Source organism: Malaclemys terrapin, chromosome 18 (assembly GCF_027887155.1).
Source record: "Malaclemys terrapin pileata isolate rMalTer1 chromosome 18, rMalTer1.hap1, whole genome shotgun sequence".
Lineage (NCBI taxonomy): Eukaryota > Metazoa > Chordata > Testudines > Emydidae > Malaclemys > Malaclemys terrapin.
The window spans coordinates 8,842,484-8,860,524 of NC_071522.1; the positions used below are offsets into that span (position 1 = coordinate 8,842,484).

The following is an 18,041-nucleotide window of genomic DNA, read 5'->3' on the forward strand; positions in this document are numbered from 1 at the left end:
GCCATCATCCTTCCACCAAAGTCAAGCTGAATAGGACTTTCTTTGGGCCATGAAGACAGGACTCTAGAAAGTGGCCAGAAGAGCTGTCACTGTTGAGAAATCCAAGCTACCCCCAGACACACACAAAAACCCAAGGCCCAAGCACGCCCTCCTCCGCCATGATCATGGCACATGGGGAGGTGGCTCAGATCCCCGGCTCCTGGCATGGCAGCACTGAACGCTGCTGTTGGGGCCACTGGGCCAGCCAGACCTGCAGTGTTGCATTCACCACACAGAGTTTTTGCATTTGCCAATTATAAAAATGTGGCATCTGCACTCAGATGCTCTCTCTTACCTCTATGCCTGTTGGTAGTCTTGTCAAACATAAGCATGGCATCCTCTACCTGCAAGACAGAAAAGGCGTGTTTTAGTACCTTTGCTACAAGATTAATGAAGACGTACAAATAAGTCAAGTACTGGGGCGGCAAGGCTGGGGTAGTGGCAGGGTAAATTCAGGTATGGCAGGCCACAGGGATTCATCATCTCTCATTTCCTTTGCCTGGAGTCAGCTCTTTCTTTTGGCAACCTGCCACCGTCAACACAAAGCCTAGCTGGCATTTGATCCTAGAGGGAAAAAACGCACTTTTAAAGTTTTATTGCCCTAAAAAGCACAAACATCCAAGTCGCTTTTTTCCCCTCCGTTCTTCTGCTGAGGCAGCTGGAAAGAGATAAGGAGGGGCCCCGGAGTCACTGATGCAAATCAAGCCTATGACTTCTCCAGCGGCTATCCATGTGCTGGATGGGAATTAGAAGATTTCAAAAAGTATGTGAGGGGCAAAATCTGGTCAGCCAAAAAGGTATTCAGAGGTTTTCAAGAGGCCTTTTGAAAAGCAACGGGAGGACGGGAGGGGTACAGAGGTTTAATTTGCATCAGGTTTGGCATTTCCACTTCAGAAGAGAGGGCTGCCTGATGAAATGTATTAAAGTGCAACGAAAATCACTTTCAAGTTTCATCACTCTTTACATGATTTATTCCACCTACATTTAATCTGTACAGCCACACCTACATTTTATGCTTATTTTTGACTGAGGGTGTGCGGGGATTTCTTTTTAAGTATATTGTATTTTAAACTGTTCAGAGACTCCAGAACTTCAGCATGATGCTGCTGCATTCTTATGGCAAAGTCCTACAGAATTTAACAGAAAATTATAATCTTTGAATAGACCATTTTAACTACGATTTAATAAAGAATTAGATCTCTGCTTTAGAAGAGGTGATGGTGAAAAACAAACATACAAACTCCAAGCCACAGAATGGATCTCATTCTTTATTCAACTCTAATTTTTTTACAATAATTTCTACAGTTGGGTTCATCCCTATCGAATTCTACCAAAGATTCCCCCCCACCAAAACAAATTTAATGACATATTTACCCACTCATTTTAGAAAAACTGATTTCTTTGGAGAGTCACTCTGCAATGGCACCCACCCTCTAAAAATTACCATGCAGGTGATGCAGTTAGATGACAGTCCCCGACGATAGCTCCATCTTGCAGGCTTTATGTATGCACGGCGTTACAGCCTTAGACTTTGCAGGGCAGTAGGATAATTTCAGAGAGTGATTAAAAACACAGGGTGGATCTGTCCCTATTACAGCACTGGAGGCAGCTTCCACCATCCAGTAGAAACTGCAAAGCAATAAAACCTCAAACTGTGCTTAGACTTCTTTTAAACCCTATTTCAGCTAACACTGCTGAGTCCCATTCACATTAGTTTGCACAAATGTGTTGGATACAGCCTGATCTGAAAGGATGTAACATGCTTCCTTCATTCTGATTAATCCTTCATCCGCAGCATGCATGGGACCTAAACCACTGGCACAACGAGAATCCGAACTAAATTAAGTATATTGTCCTGTCGCCCCACTCCCCTTCCTTGCCCCATAAAAGACCACCACAAAACAAAAACAAAACAAAAAAAACACACCACACAGGTGTCAGTGTTAGAGAGTAAATAAGGACAATTCCCCTAGCACTCATCTGTGCCCTGGAATTACGGGTTGATCAGTGGTTGTTAAAATTCTCAAAGGCCTCAAGCACACAGGGATCAGAATCATGTTTAGCAGCTAGCCCAGTTTCTCTGAACAACGTGCGTTCTCTTTTCTTCACCCATAACCACCTTGTGCATCACCGGAGGAAAACTGTGCGCTGAACACTCCTTTGTCCCCATGCTCGTCAGTCTACACAGTACAGCTTTAGGACACTTCTCACCACAAAATCTTTGTCCAAAATCCCAACCCCAGCCTGGAGAGGGCTCCCAGGGCTCATCTGCACTCTAAATACAAACATAACAAGAGGCCCAGTCCTACTACCACTGTTGTCTTCTAACCCAGATGCAACACAATCAGAATGTACAGCGTGGAACGGTTCTCACAACTGTACCCAGGACAGAAGCTGCAATCCTCGACCAGGGGAGTCATTACAAAGTAGTGCCTTGTACAGGGATTTGAACGGCCGTGGACATCTGAAGCACAGGGTGAATTTCTCTGGCCACAGGGAGCCTGTGACCCAGGCAAACAGAGCATGATTCTTTAGCCTGCTGTAGCAGCTCGACCAACACAGAGGCTAAAGTTTGTGTTGTTTTAAAAAGCTGCTTTGGTAGCTAGGAAACAAGGGCTGAACAAACAGGTGCCCAAAGGGCATCGCTTCGCATTGCTCATCAACAAGGGGAACAACTCTGTGTCCAAAGGGAAAGTAATGCACCCGGGTGATGTTGATCCTACTACATCTCATCCATACCCCAGATGACAGCACTAAGCTGATTAGCACAGTGCTGGTCTCTGTGCACTGTTAATTCCCCAAACTCCTCCCTCTTTACTGAACAACAGTTTACTGGGGCATTGGAAATACACATCCTTCTTTAGAGGTGAACTACAGAAGGGAAAAAAAATGCATTGGCCCTTTACTTATTTCTCCCCATCTCCACTAAAAATACCACAAGGGACAAGATCTGGACTACCCACAAATTACAAATCTGTGCAAATTACAGATTCCTTTTTGGTTGAAAAGAAAAAAAATTGTTTAGGGTCAAACTAAAACGTAAAAATTCATTTCCAACTGCATGAAACACTTAGGTTGGATTTCAAGTATGTTTTAATGTTTTATTTTTTAATTAGAGGACATCTTAAAACAAAACGTTCTTTTGATCTGAAAAAAATCAAAACGTTTCAGTTTTTTAGTGTTTTGGTTTTTTTTAAATAAACCAAAATAGTTCATTGAAACAGACATGAATTAGTGAAACGTTTTGGTGTTGCAGAATCTGCATTTTTCTCTGAAAAAAAGTTGTCCATAAAAAATTTCACTCTGCTCCGATCCTGACTTCCCTTTTGCTGTGCGACTGAGGCCTGGCCTATGCGTACAGAGCTACAGCTGTGCTGCTGCAGCGCTCAGTGAAGACGTTGGCTATGCTAGCGGGAGAGCTCGTCAGCGTAGGTATGCCAGGTCCCTGAGAGGTGGTAGTTATGTTGATGGGAGAAGCCCTCCTATCAACACAATGCTGTCTACACTGTGAGTTCGGCAGTGTAACTGCATCGCTCACAGAGTTGGATTTTTCCACACCCAAATGACATTGTTATACCCACATAAGTTTGCAGTTTAACCCAGGGCTAAGAGTCTTATCAGGTAGGACTTCAATAGGCTAAAACCTGAGCTGCAGTTTTCAACAACCCTTTCCTTCCTCAACTGTGGATGGCAGGAGTGACAACACAGGCTTCAGCCTATTGGGCCATCATCATCTCACTCCTCCAAGCACCGCCCAAATCCTGATGAGAGAGGAGGGATGGTCTTGGAACTGGACTGGCTCTGGGGAGATGCAAATGTAGTTCCTGGTTCAGCCGTGGATCCCGGGCTTGGTCAGGGTCTTTAGTGGGCAAATAAATAATGGTAACACAGACTTCCTGGGCTGGGGGAGATTTCTGCCACTTCGGGTGGAAACCATGTGAGCTAAACCATCTTCGTGAGGTTTGTGCTTTGTCCACACTGGGAATAGGACTGTAAAAGTTTTGGCTCAGAAGCAAAACCACAAAAGAGAGAGAGAGAGTTACAGATCCAGGGGTTCAACTCTGAAACCCCGCAGAATTCAAAGGGGTGAATCAGTTCTGTTGGAGCTGAGTTTCTGATTTTGACCAACTTCTGGTTAAAATATACCCTTAGAAAGCAGCAGGGTGTTTTTAAGCCAGCTGGTGCACTTCCAGCAATGCCTAATTGGTTATCTTTTCTGTTTCCTAAGGTCAAAACATTTTATCTCCTCTCTGCCCTTTCTGAGTTAACCCCACCCCGCATTATTTTTAGGGCAGCCATTGTAACAGAAGAATAGCCTCTTTCCTCCATAGTCCGGTGACACAATAGGACTTCTCAATGACTCCTGAATAGATAAAGTGCAATGGCGAAAGAAAAATTCTATTAACGCTTTACAAAATAAAACATCTAAGAGCCACTTAGACAGGGGAGAGAGAAAAATCAATATGGATAAGGCTGCGCGCTTAGAAAAACTTTTCACCAGTTGCAAAAGTAAAAGGGAAGAGGGGGAGGGAAGAAACTTATTAATTCAGAAAACCTATCAATGCTATGGAAATCTGGCAGAACAGCAAGAACTGAAACTAGAAGTATCTGAATATACAAAGGGCTGAATAGAATGAAAAACCCCCACACTGCTTCACATACACAGCTTGTTTCTCACGGTTCTCTGTGAATCAAACACAAGTGGCTTGTTTAAGTCTTCATCAAGGAGAAATAAGGGACACAGTAAAGGTAACCGGTAGTAAACCCAGTAGTAAGCATATTGTTCTCTCTCTATTTCGGGAGGGGAGGAGGATAAAAGATCTGCACAAATGAAACTTAAGTAGGTTTGGTTGCTATGCCCAATAAAGATCCATGAGTTAACCCTTTGGTTCACCCTGGGATTTCTCCTGTTCGACTATATTAGGGGTAGCCAGATGCAGCAAATCTTCCAGATCTTGGTTAAAAACACACAACCACTAACTTATCTTAAACGTATGGAAGTTTGTCTAGTGGTGAGAGATGAGACTGGAAGACAGGACTCCTGTCTTCTATTCTTAGCTGTGATACGGGCTTGCTGTGTGACCCTGAGCAAGTCACCAATCATAATCGGTTTCATCTGTTGACCTCACCGTGCTTTACAGAGGTGAAAAAGAATAATTATCCCCACTTTACAGATGGATAAATGAGGCAGGGAGGTGCAGTGACTTACCAAAGAAACTACTGACCTACTGTGCAGGGCTTTTTGTGAGGCTGACAATGTTTGTTCATTGTTCGGAGATCATCAGAAAAAGCGCTATAGCGGGGTAATGTTATAGTACTGTAATATAATTAGCTAAAGCACTTGCTTTTCTACCTGTATTGTAAAACGCCTAGTGTAATCCATTGATCGGTTTCAGAGTAGCAGCCGTGTTAGTCTGTATCTGCAAAAAGAACAGGAGTACTTGTGGCACCTTAGAGACTAACAAATTAGAGCACAAGTATATTACATAACCCTCAACTACAGAGCATGGATTTTTAGCTCAAGTTGTAGAGACTAATGATTTGATGATGCTTTCCAGTTCAATCCTGTGTTAGGTGAGGTGGCTATCACATAAAGAGGCTCTTTGGGTACCAGAGAAAAAATACTCAGCTACACAACTGAAATTGCACAAGTGTTCAGAGTTTTACAAGGCTTTTAGTGCGAAGTAAAACACTTCTCACCCCCAGAGAACCTGCCTTCACAGAGCAAGCCTGAGAAAGTGGGCTTTGACATGTGCCCTAATGGTCAATGCTTGAACTCTGTCAGAGCACATCTACACTGCAAAATAAAAAGTGTGTTCTTAGCTCAGGTTAGCTAACTCAGGTTAAAACCTGAGAAGACTCTGCAACTCGACTTTTAACTCAGGTTAGCCGCTTGAGTTAATGCCTATAGGGCAGCCTGGGTTTGAACTGCTCACCCAAGTTAAAAGCCAAGTTGCTGTGTCTTCTCTGCTATTTTAACCCGAGTTAGCTAACCTGAGTTAAGAACAAACTTGTTTTGTAGTGTAGACATACCCTGAGCGTGGAGGAAGTTCCAAAGTCCCTCAGCTGAAACTATCTGCCCCCAACCCCTTCATGTTTAAATCTAGGGACTATTAACCTGGCATTTCAGCTAACCTCAAATGCTGTGGAGAGAGGAGGCCTTGCTCTTCCTGTCTCTGCTCTGATACAGCAAGTGGGAGCCATTTTACTGGGGATAATCTGAAGAAAAGATTCTTAATCAAAGCCTGGAGGAACTGGGCATTTAACAATGGAGCTTTATGAAGAAGTTTGGTGAAGAGCGAATAGGAATCCAGGCAGGAAAAAGAGAACAGTTCAAAATAGAACAGGTTATTAAGAGGCCAGAAAGTTGGGCCGTCTGATGGCTGCTCATTGGCGGTTATGAAAAACGCATTTGTCTGATTTGCTGTGGGCAAGTGTTTGTATTACAAAACCACTACTGCAACTGGTGCTCTTCCTTGAAGGCAATAGGGATGTCAAAGTATAAATGTACAAGGAAAGCAAGCTCCTTTCTCACTCCTTCAAACAGGGTTGAGATGCATCAGGGAGGAGAAAGTAGGGTTGCCAGGCTTCCGGTTTTCGACCAGAATGTCCTGTTGAAAAGGGACCCTCACGTCTCTGGTCAGCACAGCTGCCTGGTCTGCTAAAAGTCTGGTAGGCCACATTGGCCGGCTCTGCACGGCTTCCGGAAGTGGCCAGCATGTCCCTCCAGCTCCTAGCATAGGGGTGACCAGGGGGGCTTCGTGTGCTGCCGCCGCTCTCGGCACAGGCACTGCCCCGAGCACCGGCTCTGCATCTCTCATTGGCTGGGAACCACAGCCAATGGGAGCTGTGAGGGCAGGGCAGTGCACAGAGCTCCCTGGCTCCTCCTCCTAGGAGCCAAAGGGACATGCCGGCCACTTCCGGGAGCTGCCTGAGGTAAGTGCTGCCTGAAACCTGCACCCTTCATCCCCTCCCGCACCCCAACCCTCGGTCGGAACCCTCTCCTGCACCCTAACTCCTTGCTCCGGCCCTGAGCCCCCTCCTGCACCCAACTTCTCTCCCAGGCCACCCCCCCATGCTCCAAACCCCCAGACCCCAGGCCAGAACCCCCTCCTGCACCCCAACCCCCTGCCCGGTGAAAATGAGCGAGTGAAAGAGAGTTGGGGAGAGCAAGCGACAGAGGGAAGGGGGATGGAGTGAGCGGGGATGGGACATCTGACAAGGGACAGGGCAGGACAACAGCGTTCATTTTTCTTCAATCAAAAAGTTGGCAACCCTAGGAGAAGCCCAAATCCTAAGGGTTTATGCCCCCTCAGCTTTGTGGGGACAGAAAGGAGTGTTTTCCTGGGCTAGCCTATCGGACACCTTTCAATGACACTAAGTTCTCTTTGAAGAATGAATAAGTAGGAAAAGAACAAACACAATCACATCTCGTGGATGGCTCATTTCTGAGCGCACAACCTCCAGGCAGGTCACCTCCCTCAATTTTCATGCAGAAGTGCTTAAGGCTAGTCCTCTGAAAAAGGACTCGGCAATCTGAAGTGTTATTTAAAAGAAAAATAGTAACATATACAACCAAAAACAATTATCCCCACATGGCTCGATGTGGCAGCTTAAGGAGCTGATTAATCCAAACTAATTAAGAGCAGCAAATGAGAGGGTATTACAGAACGCTTGCAAAGTCTCAGCACTTTGGGGGGGGGCGGGGAAGTGCCATATGACTCAAAAGATAATACTAGTAATAAATAAATGGATACTTAGGAGTCTGAAAGGACATCTTTCCACCCTTCATACACCCCAACATGCACCTAGCTCAGCCCCTGAACAAAACGACAATAGGTTTCTTACATAAAGCTTAAGTAATAGGTTTTAGTTTATTTAATGTTTCTTTTCAATCCACCCACGGCCCTGGGAAAAGGGAGGGATACATGATCTTTAATCACGGTCTCGAAGAAGGGAAAGGGAAAAAGGAAGGGGGAAAAAAGACCAGAAGAGCCAAAGGCTTTAATAATCCTAACAGTTCCTAGGGTTATTTAAAATACATCTGACCTGTTCACAAAAGGATCTACAGAGATAAATGTACTTGATATTTTCCACTTTAACAGCTGCATATATTTAAAGCAACAAAATGAGGATGACCTAAATAAAATGGCTATTAATTGTACTTCAGGAGGCTCTGAATTGAATGTATTTGATTCTGCCCAGTAGAAGAACATACAATATTCTTCCTGAACTTCATTTTTCCTTCCTCATAAGGGTTTGTAACGTCTCTCACTTTTCTCCATGGGGCAGGCCCAAACAGCCAAAGGAGATCTAACTTAATATGGACCATGTCCTAATGGGAAGATGGACTCCTTCCTCCTGCAAGGGCCAGGTGCAATTTAATAGCTCTCTCCCCGGTGGGATTTTCACAGAGCCTTAGTATTGGCCTAATTCTCCTCCCATTGAAGTCAATGGTAACTTCGCCAGGGGCAGATTTAGACTGCAGGAAAATCTCACCCCCTATCTTTGGCAGCTTTTATTTTGACGATCCTTACTTGGGGCTTGATTTAAAACCAACTGAAATCAACATGAGTGTCTCTATTGACTGTAGTGGGGAAAACAGGGCCTGTTTAATGATGCCCGTGAAACTCCAGCAATACCTCTTTAGATTTCTGCAGTTTGGGACTGCCAGGCACTACGCCACCAGGGAAGCTTGGGAGCAGGAGGACTGGGCTCAGGGTAAAGGGGTGAACAACCCGCCCCCCCAAAAAAAGTGTTTTTTGAAGGAGGTTGTATAACATAAGTGGGCTGAGAAACCCAGCTGGCGCCAGCCTCTTGCTTTTTTAGGCTGAGATCTCATGTACCGAATATCCCCATCTCCTCCTCTCCCATCAATTGCCAGAAAAAAAAAGCAGCAAGACACAAATGTAAATGTAAATATAAATATAAATATTCACCCGTATGCCCAGCACTCCCCCCTTTCCACCCAAGGGCTCGCCATGGGATAGAACCCTCCATCCAGCAGGATACTTAAGCGGATCCTTAACTTCAAGCACGTGAGCAGCTCACTGGGGAGAATGAGGAGCAATGACTTAAGCACACGCTTAAGCACTGCTGAAATGGGGCTAATGAGAGTGGACGTAATTGAGCTGCAGCACCGAAAAGGAGGCAGGCACCAGCCAAGCGTGGCAAGCGGATACCGTGGAACAGGGAAATTGCTGGAGAGCTCCACATTCATAGAGTTGGTGGGAGAATGCAGAGTATTGAATGCATGGAGGGGGAGCAAGTCACAGATGGAAATCACAGAGCAAGCCTGACATCAGCCGCTTATGGCAAGAAACAGTTGCTTTCTGCGCCCCTGACAGCTGTCACATGGAAGTGTCATCTGTTGTCGGGCCGCTGGCATGCAGCTTTCTTGAGTCGTGACTGTACGCGTCTCCCTTTCAAAAATCCACCTCTGACTTTCTCTGTCATCCAATTCCTCTCCGGCTAGTTGCCTTGGCGAAACCCGGGGAAGGAAACAACTCGGATTTGCTTCCACGCTTCCTGTCTCTCGTGGCTCTGCGTCAGGCTTATAGAAAAGACATGCATGTTTCATGTGTGATCATGTGACTGATATGGCCTGGCACATGAAAGGGGTGAGCTATGTAAGCGACAGTGTATAAAGCATGCATGACTTATATGGCATTCACATCTATGAAATTATAGCAATACTTAGTGTTTACACAGAGCAATCCATACTCATGTAGATAATATTAAAGAACAGCAACAACTTGCTCTTGTATGTGAGCACTTACTCACACCAGTAATCCCTCTGAAGCCAATGAGTCTACTTGTATAAGTAAATAAGGTTGAGCGTGGGCTCCGCAGTCTTGTCCACAGCACTTTTCATTTATAGATCTCAAAGTGACTGAGATCCCAAAGTGGGTAAAAGCATCATCACCTCCATGCACCACGTGAGCAGAGCCAAGACTGCAGTGCATAAATGTATAACTGCCCAAGCTCAGAAAGAAACATCCACTGATTAGTGTAACACTGGCCTGCTGGGACATTTACTCGCATTCCCATGAAACAAATGCTGGACTGCTAACTGCAAAAATATCTCTCAGGCTTTGAAGAGTGGGAGAAGAGAGTTTATTGCTACTGAATGCTGAAATGCACAGCCTGTAAATAAGGTACAGTAGAACCTCTCAGTTACAAACACCTTGGGAATGGAGGTTGTTCATAACTCTGAACAAAACGTTTTGGTTGTTCTTTCAAAAGTTTACAACTGAACATTGACTTAATACAACTTTGAAACTTTACTATGCAGAAGAAAAATGCTGCTTTTAACCAACTTAATTTAAATAAAACCAACACAAACAATTTCCTTATCTTGTCACTTTAAATAAAAAACTTTCCCTTTATTCTTTTAGTAGTTTACATTTAACACAGTATTCTATTTAGGGTTTTTTCCCCCTCCTCATTTCTGCTGCTGCCTGACTGCATACTTGCGGTTCCAAATGAGGTGTGTAGTTGACCAGTCAGTTCGTAACCCTGGTGTTCGTAACTTTGAGGTTCTACTGCAATCTTTTCTCATATGTATAGAGAAGATAGTCATGAAATAATGCACCAGAACAGAACCACCACCAAAAATCCTCAGCCCTGATTCAAGTCTACAGCCAAACTCTCACAAGCTAAGTAGCGTTAGCCATGGTTGTTACTGGGGTGGGCAACCTCCAATGAAAACCCAAAATGATGCAAGAAGTTGTTCTGGTGAATCAGTAGGCGGCATATTTGTTTCTGACATGGTATGGAGCCAGTGTAGTGTTATGGTCCATTGTGCTGCTGGGAGCTGCCACAGAGACTGAAAAATCCACTCACCCACTTGCCAATGATGAGCTTTGGCAAGCAGTGGGCTCTACATCATCACTTTCTGCACAATTTTTTGTTTTGTTTTTGTTTTTAAAGAAAATTGATAAAAAATTTTAGGGCTTTTGAAGGTAACTTTCCACGGGAACTGAACATAACCATAAATCAATGCAACTTTAGCTAGATACCTTTTAAAGTCTTCACCTGCTATTTTACAATATAACTGTTAAGCAATTGTCATGTTACATCTCAGTAGTAGATGCATTTTGGGGGGAAGAGAGGGTAAACAGGGTATGTGTGAAGCAATTCAGGAACATAGCTTTGTAAAGCACTTGTGGAGCCTTTCAAAATAAAAGGAATCACACAGATATTAAATAACTTCATTGCAGTTACAGTGTTATTGTGTAGATTTCACTGAATGAATGAGGCTGAGAATCCAAAGAAAAAGCATCATATAAAGTAGGAAATGAATAGCTTATATGTGTGCGAGAGAGAAAATTGGGGAGGTAGAAAGGTGTAACATATAAAACATTCTAGATTTCTAAATTTAAATTCTGCTTTCTCATTACATTCTTAGTCTCATTCATTCATTAAAATCTACACTGGGAAATGTTATACCTTTATAGATGTAACTAATGAATACACAGCAAGCATATTCCCTCCACACTTCAGGTCATGCCATCAAGAAATTTGTCCCAATTCAAAACTCGAGTCTCCACACATTCAAGCCACCTTGAGAACTTATAAATATGTTTTTCTTCATGTTTATGTCTGAATCAACACATAGAAGGATTAAGATCTTTTCCGTTTCAAGCACTGTCAATCTGATTTAGTGCAATGTTTTTCATCTGCTCAAGGTAAAGAGGAATTAGGCCAGACAAATGAAATAATGCACTATAATCTAACGTTTGGCAATTCAGATTAGTTTCGGGAAGAAAGGAAATTAAACAAGGATGACATTCAACCACACACATCTGGGTTATGTTTTGACTCCCCCATTTCCCCATTTGCAAACTTTACAACTCTATCAAGTCTTTAGCTCTTCACTGAAAGCATACTGGGTACTTTGGCCTAATTCCTCAAATTATTTATACACGTTGCACAACTCATACAATATTTTGCTTTCTGAAGCAGAAAAACCTCTTAGCTGCTAGTAAACTGTCAGGTACTATTATTTTAAATACCCTTGTGAAATCTAAGAGCCAGCAACGTGCTCATGCAGATTTACTACCTTCCCCCATATAAATTAACAGAGACAAATGCATGCAGCATGCCAGACTGTCGGAAAAAAATTATTCCCCCTTATCAAGCCTCAGGGTTTGCTTACAATGGAATTCAACAAAGAAACAAATACTTTAACCATTTCCCCCTTTTCTATAGAAGATGCCCCACTACTTCCCTGAGCGAGTTTTTTCCTTCCCCTACTGCAGTTAAAGTGCTGTTCATTTATTATTGAAATTCCCTCAAAGCCGCGCAAATCCTTTAACTCTTTGGCCTTCTCTACGGTTGCCTTTACCCTGAGTTTGGAAACACAGAGCTAACAGCCCTTGCTCTTAACTGGCTTTGTCCAGCGAGTGTGACATGGCCAGACCACAAACTATGTTTCATAACAGTGTATTAGCCTGGGTGGGAATCAAGACTGGAACATGGTATTCAAACCTGGGTCTAACCAAGGCTTTAATTCTGCAATGACATCTGCATGGGCAGACCCACTCCCAACTGGAGTGCCACTGAAAAGTTTGGTCCCTGCCCACCATGGCCAGCCAGATGATAGTTAAAAAGAGTTTAAGCACCCCATGGGGCTGGGGGACCTTGGCACTAGGGCCCTCATTCAACTAGGGACTTAAGCACATGCCTAACTTTAAGCATGCAAGTACTCCCGTTGATTTCGATGAGATTATCCATGTATTTCTGTGACTGTCGCCATGTTCTGCTCCATTCCCCCAGGTGTCGTGGGCAGAGACCGCAGCAGCCATGAGCCAAGCAGCAGCAGCAGACAGAATGCAGATGGCGACATGTGGGAGCTGTGGTATGTATATAGTCCTAGCAGGAGACCTGGAACAAAGGTATGTGTGTATGAAGTGTCGCCTGATAGTGTTACTGGAGGAAAAGATTAAGGGGCTGCAGATGCAGGTAGATACCCTGGTGGAGTTTAGGCGGGGGTTTGAGCAGCTGATGGAGGAAAGGCAAGGGGGGGGCTGAAGGAGAATGCCCTGTGGCGGAGGTAGAGGCAGAGGTAGAGGACAGTGAGAGGGGAATGGAGGGGGGAGAACATGGGAGGTGGAAGCATGTGACTGTGAGAAGTAGGCCAAGGAAAAGAAGGGCCAGTGAGGGGGGAATAGAACTCAGGAATAGGTTCGAGTGTTTGGATAGCGAGGTGGAGGGGCAGCAGGTGGCGACTGAAGGTGGAAGGGTGAGAAAGAAGAGAAGAGCAGCTAGTCCAAGAAAGAGAGGGGAGGAGTTGATGGAGACAGCACCAATTCTGGGCCCCGGGAGGATTCAGGAAGGCATAAGGGGGAGCATAAGGGAAGATAGGAACAGGCACAGGTCAGGACTAGAGGGATCGGAGACTAGATTACTAGATCGCACTGTTGCCAGGCGGCGGCAGGTGTATGTGATTGGAGACTCTTTACTGAGGAGATTGGACAGGCCTGTGACCAGGGCGGACCCAGAGAACAGAACGGTGTGCTGTCTCCCGGGCGCAAAGATACGCGATGTGGACCTGCGGTTGAAAAGGATCCTAAAAGGAGCAGGTAAGAACCCCTTGATAATCCTTCATGTGGGAACGAATGACACGGCTAGGTTCTCGTTAGAGAGGATCAGGGGAGATTATGCCAGGCTGGGGAAGACGCTCAAGGAGATAGAGGCTCAGATTATCTTTAGTGGGATTCTGCCCGTTCCGAGGGAAGGGCAGCAAAGGGCTGATAGGATTGTGAGAATAAATAGTTGGCTAAGGGAGTGGTGCTATAAGGAGGGCTTTGGGATGTATGGCCACTGGGAGGCTTTCGGGGACAGACACCTGTTCTCGCGGGATGGGCTTCACCTGAGTAGGGAAGGAAATAGACTTCTGGGAGGGAGGCTGGCTCATCTAATCAAAAGAGCTTTAAACTAGGAAGTTTGGGGAGACGGTTGGGAGATGCACAGTTAATCTCCACGCCAGATTCCAGTATGGAAAAGGTGAGTAAAAGGAGAGGACACATAGCCGGGGAGATGAGATTGGACATAGGAAGGACAGGGGGGACAGACACAAGGAGGCCCGCAACATATAGTGCTGCTAATGGGAGACGGGCTAAACGACATACATTAGGGTGTTTATACACCAATGCCAGAAGCCTAGGTAACAAAATGGAGGAATTGGAGCTCTTGGTCCAGGAACTGAAACCAGATATCGTAGGAATAACGGAAACGTGGTGGAATGGCAGTCACGACTGGAACACTGGTATGGAGGGGTATGCACTGTTTAGGAAAGACCGGAACAAGGGTAAAGGTGGGGGGGGTGGCCTTGTATGTCAATAGTGAAATAAACTGTAAAGAAATAATAGTGGATGGATTAGATAACACAGAGTCTGTCTGGGCAATACTCACACTGGGTAATAGGACTACTAGAGCCTCTCCGGGGATAGTGCTTGGAGTGTGCTATAGACCGCCGGGATCGACCCAGGATATGGATAAGGAACTATTTAATGTGTTTAGAGAAGTAATTACTAACAGAAACTGTGTAATTATGGGGGACTTTAACTTCCCGGATATAGATTGGGGAACAAACGCTAGTAGCAATAACAGGGCTCAGATGTTCCTAGAAGTGCTTGCTGATCAATTCCTCCATCAAGTGGTAACTGAACCGACGAGGGGGGAGGCCATTTTAGATTTGATTCTAGCAAGTAGTGAGGACCTTGTTGAGGAAGTGGTAGTAGGGGACAATTTGGGCTCCAGTGATCATGAGCTAATTCGGTTTAAAATACATGGAAGGAGTAACAGAATTAAATCAAAGACTAGGGTTTATAATTTTAAAAAGGCCAATTTTAACAAACTAAGGGGACTGGTAAGGGAAGTGGATTGGGCAAACGTATTAATGGATTTAAAAGCAGAAGAAGCCTGGGATTACTTTAAGTTAAAGATGCATGAGCTGTCGGAGGCCTGTATTCCAAAAAAGGGAAAAAGATTACTAAGCAAGAGATTTAGACCGAGCTGGATGAGCGACCGACTCAAAGGGGCGATTAGGAAAAAACAGAAAGCGTTTAAAGAGTGGAAGAAGGGAGGGATCAGTAAGGAAATGTACCTAAGTGAAGTCAGAGAATGTAGAGATAGAGTGAGAAAGGCCAAAGGCCGTGTAGAGTTGGACCTAGCGAGGGGAATTAAAAACAATAGTAAGAGGTTTTACAGCCACATAAATAGGAAGAAAGCAAAGAAAGAAGAAGTGGGACCGCTGAAGTCTATTGCCGGAGAGGAGATTAAAGACAATCTAGGCATGGCGCAATATCTTAATGAATATTTTGCATCGGTGTTTAATGAGGCCAATGAAGGTATTAGGGATACTAGCACCACTATAGAGGGGCACTCAGGATGGGGGATTACCGTATCCGAGGTAGAAACAAAACTTGAACGCCTTAATGGGGCTAAGTCGGGAGGACCGGACGATCTACATCCGAGAATATTGAAGGAATTGGCGCGGGAAATAGCAGGCCCGTTAGCGATAATATTTAATGAATCTGTAAACTCGGGGGTGGTCCCGTTAGACTGGAGAATAGCTAATGTGGTTCCTATTTTCAAGAAAGGGAAAAAAAGTGATCCGGGTAACTACAGGCCTGTTAGTCTAACATCTGTAGTGTGCAAGGTGTTAGAGAAAATTCTGAAAGAGAAACTAGTGGAGGACCTGGAGGGTAGTGGCAATTGCGATAAATTACAACATGGTTTTACGAAGGGCAGATCGTGCCAAACGAATCTGATCTCCTTCTTTGAGAAAGTAACGGATTTATTAGATAAGGGAAATGCGGTGGACCTAATATACCTGGATTTCAGTAAAGCGTTTGATACTGTACCCCATGAGGAATTATTGGTTAAACTGAAAAACATGGGGATCGATATGAAAATCCAGAAGTGGATAAGGAATTGGTTACTGGGGAGAATGCAGCGAGTTGTATTAAAGGGTGAACTGTCAGGTTGGAGGGAGGTTACTAGTGGAGTGCCTCAAGGTTCGGTTTTGGGACCCATTTTATTTAATCTATTTATAACTGACCTCGGAACTGATTGCAGGAGTGGGCTGATAAAATTTGCGGATGATACGAAGGTGGGAGGCGTTGTAAATTCGGAGGAGGACAGGGATATCCTGCAGGGAGACTTGAATGAGCTTGTGAATTGGAGTATCAGAAATAAGATGAAATTTAATAGTGAAAAGTGTAAGGTGATGCATTTGGAGATGACTAATAACAATTTTAGTTACAAGATGGGGACGCATTGGTTAGAAGTTACGGAAGAGGAGAAGGACCTAGGGGTTCTTGTAGACCGCAGGATGACTATGAGTCGACAATGTGACGTGGCGGTGAAAAAAGCCAATGCTGTCTTGGGATGCATTAGGCGAGGTATATCTAGTAGGGATAAGGAGGTCCTGCTTCCGTTGTACAAGGCGCTGGTGAGACCTCATTTGGAGTACTGTGTGCAGTTCTGGTCTCCCATGTTCAAAAAAGATGAACTCAAACTGGAACGGGTGCAGAGAAGGGCCACTAGGATGATCAGAGGAATGGAAAAGCTGTCGTACGAAAGGAGACTAGAGGAGCTTGGGTTGTTTAGTCTGACAAAGCGAAGGCTGAGAGGGGATATGATTGCTATCTTTAAATATATTAGAGGGATTAATACAAGGGAGGGAGAAGAATTATTCCAGCTTAGTACTAACGTGGATACCAGAACGAATGGATACAAACTGGCCGTGGGGAAGTTCAGACTTGAAATTAGACGAAGGTTTCTGACCGTCAGAGGGGTGAAATATTGGAACGGCCTACCGAGGGAAACGGTGGGGGCGACGGACCTGTCTGGTTTTAAGATAAAGTTAGATAAGTTTATGGAGGGAATGGTTTAATGGTAAAACATAGTAGTCAAGGAAAGCCAAGCAATGGTGGGTAAATAGTATAATGGCTAACGGGGTCGGGCTGGAGACTCTTGCCTATATGCTCGGGGTCTTACTGATCGCCACATTTGGGGTCGGGAAGGAATTTTCCTCCAGGGCAGATTGGCTGAGCCTCTGGAGGTTTTTCGCCTTCCTCCGCAGCATGGGGCAGGGATCTCTAGCAGGAGGGTCTCTGCCGATTGAAGTCACTAAAAACAGGATTGGGGACTTCAACAGCAGAGTCCAGGGAAGGGGTAGGGACGGTTTTATGGCCTGCAGCATGCAGGGGGTCAGACCAGATGATCATAATGGTCCCTTCTGACCTTAAAGTCTATGAGTCTATGAGTCTATGAGGTGGCACACCAGGGATTGAACTGGAGCCTTCCACAGCTAAAAGCATGAGCTTTTAAAAACTGGGGCTGTAGCATATTCATATCCTCTGTGGATTGGGCACAGAGTGGGTCCAATAACACGCATTCCCCTACGGGTTACACTTATAGTTAGGCATGCATTTAAGACCCTCACCAAGTGCTTCCCAATGTATAACAATGCTGGCTTACCAATCAGGGGCCAACATATTATGCTCTATGATAATAATCAATGCCGGACTGTGCAAGAACAAATTTCAGTGCCAGTAATTCTTCCCCCCCAGCAGTCAAGTCTTTAAAAAGTCTTCTTTACCAATTACAGCTAATAAAACTACAATTTTATTCAACACACACGTATCATTGCAACTAATTTTGCTCCATCAGGACGGAAATTAAAACAGTCGTTCAATCACGTTAATCTCAGAGCTCACTTACCAGCCGTGGCATGGCAGCAAGCGTCCCTAATGCTTGCCAACAAGCACAGCGGCTAGTCCTGGACTCCCAAGGCCCCTGCAAACTTCAACATGTTATTCGACTCTTAGGGCGCTGGGAGAGACATGAAAATGAGTGGTGCCCTCCACAAGGCATGGCGCCTTCCAAAGTGAGACAAATTAAATACCACAGGCAGGAAGAAGTCTGTATGGTTGTGTCTTCAGCAGGAGAAAAAGGTTTGCTCTTTCCTCACGTTCACTAACATGAGG

The 18,041-nt window shown here is 44.7% G+C and overlaps 1 protein-coding gene across 14 annotated transcripts in view; it reads right to left on the reverse strand.

Moving 5' to 3' along the window:
* The window catches only part of MSI2 (musashi RNA binding protein 2), a 401,448-nt gene that overhangs the window by 182,834 nt on the left and 200,573 nt on the right, over positions 1-18,041 (reverse strand). For all 14 annotated transcript variants that reach the window (XM_054008322.1, XM_054008327.1, XM_054008328.1 and 11 more), the window contains one exon: positions 335-383. In XM_054008322.1, coding sequence (XP_053864297.1) covers positions 335-383 — 49 coding nt within the window. The remainder of the gene's footprint in view (positions 1-334; positions 384-18,041) is intronic.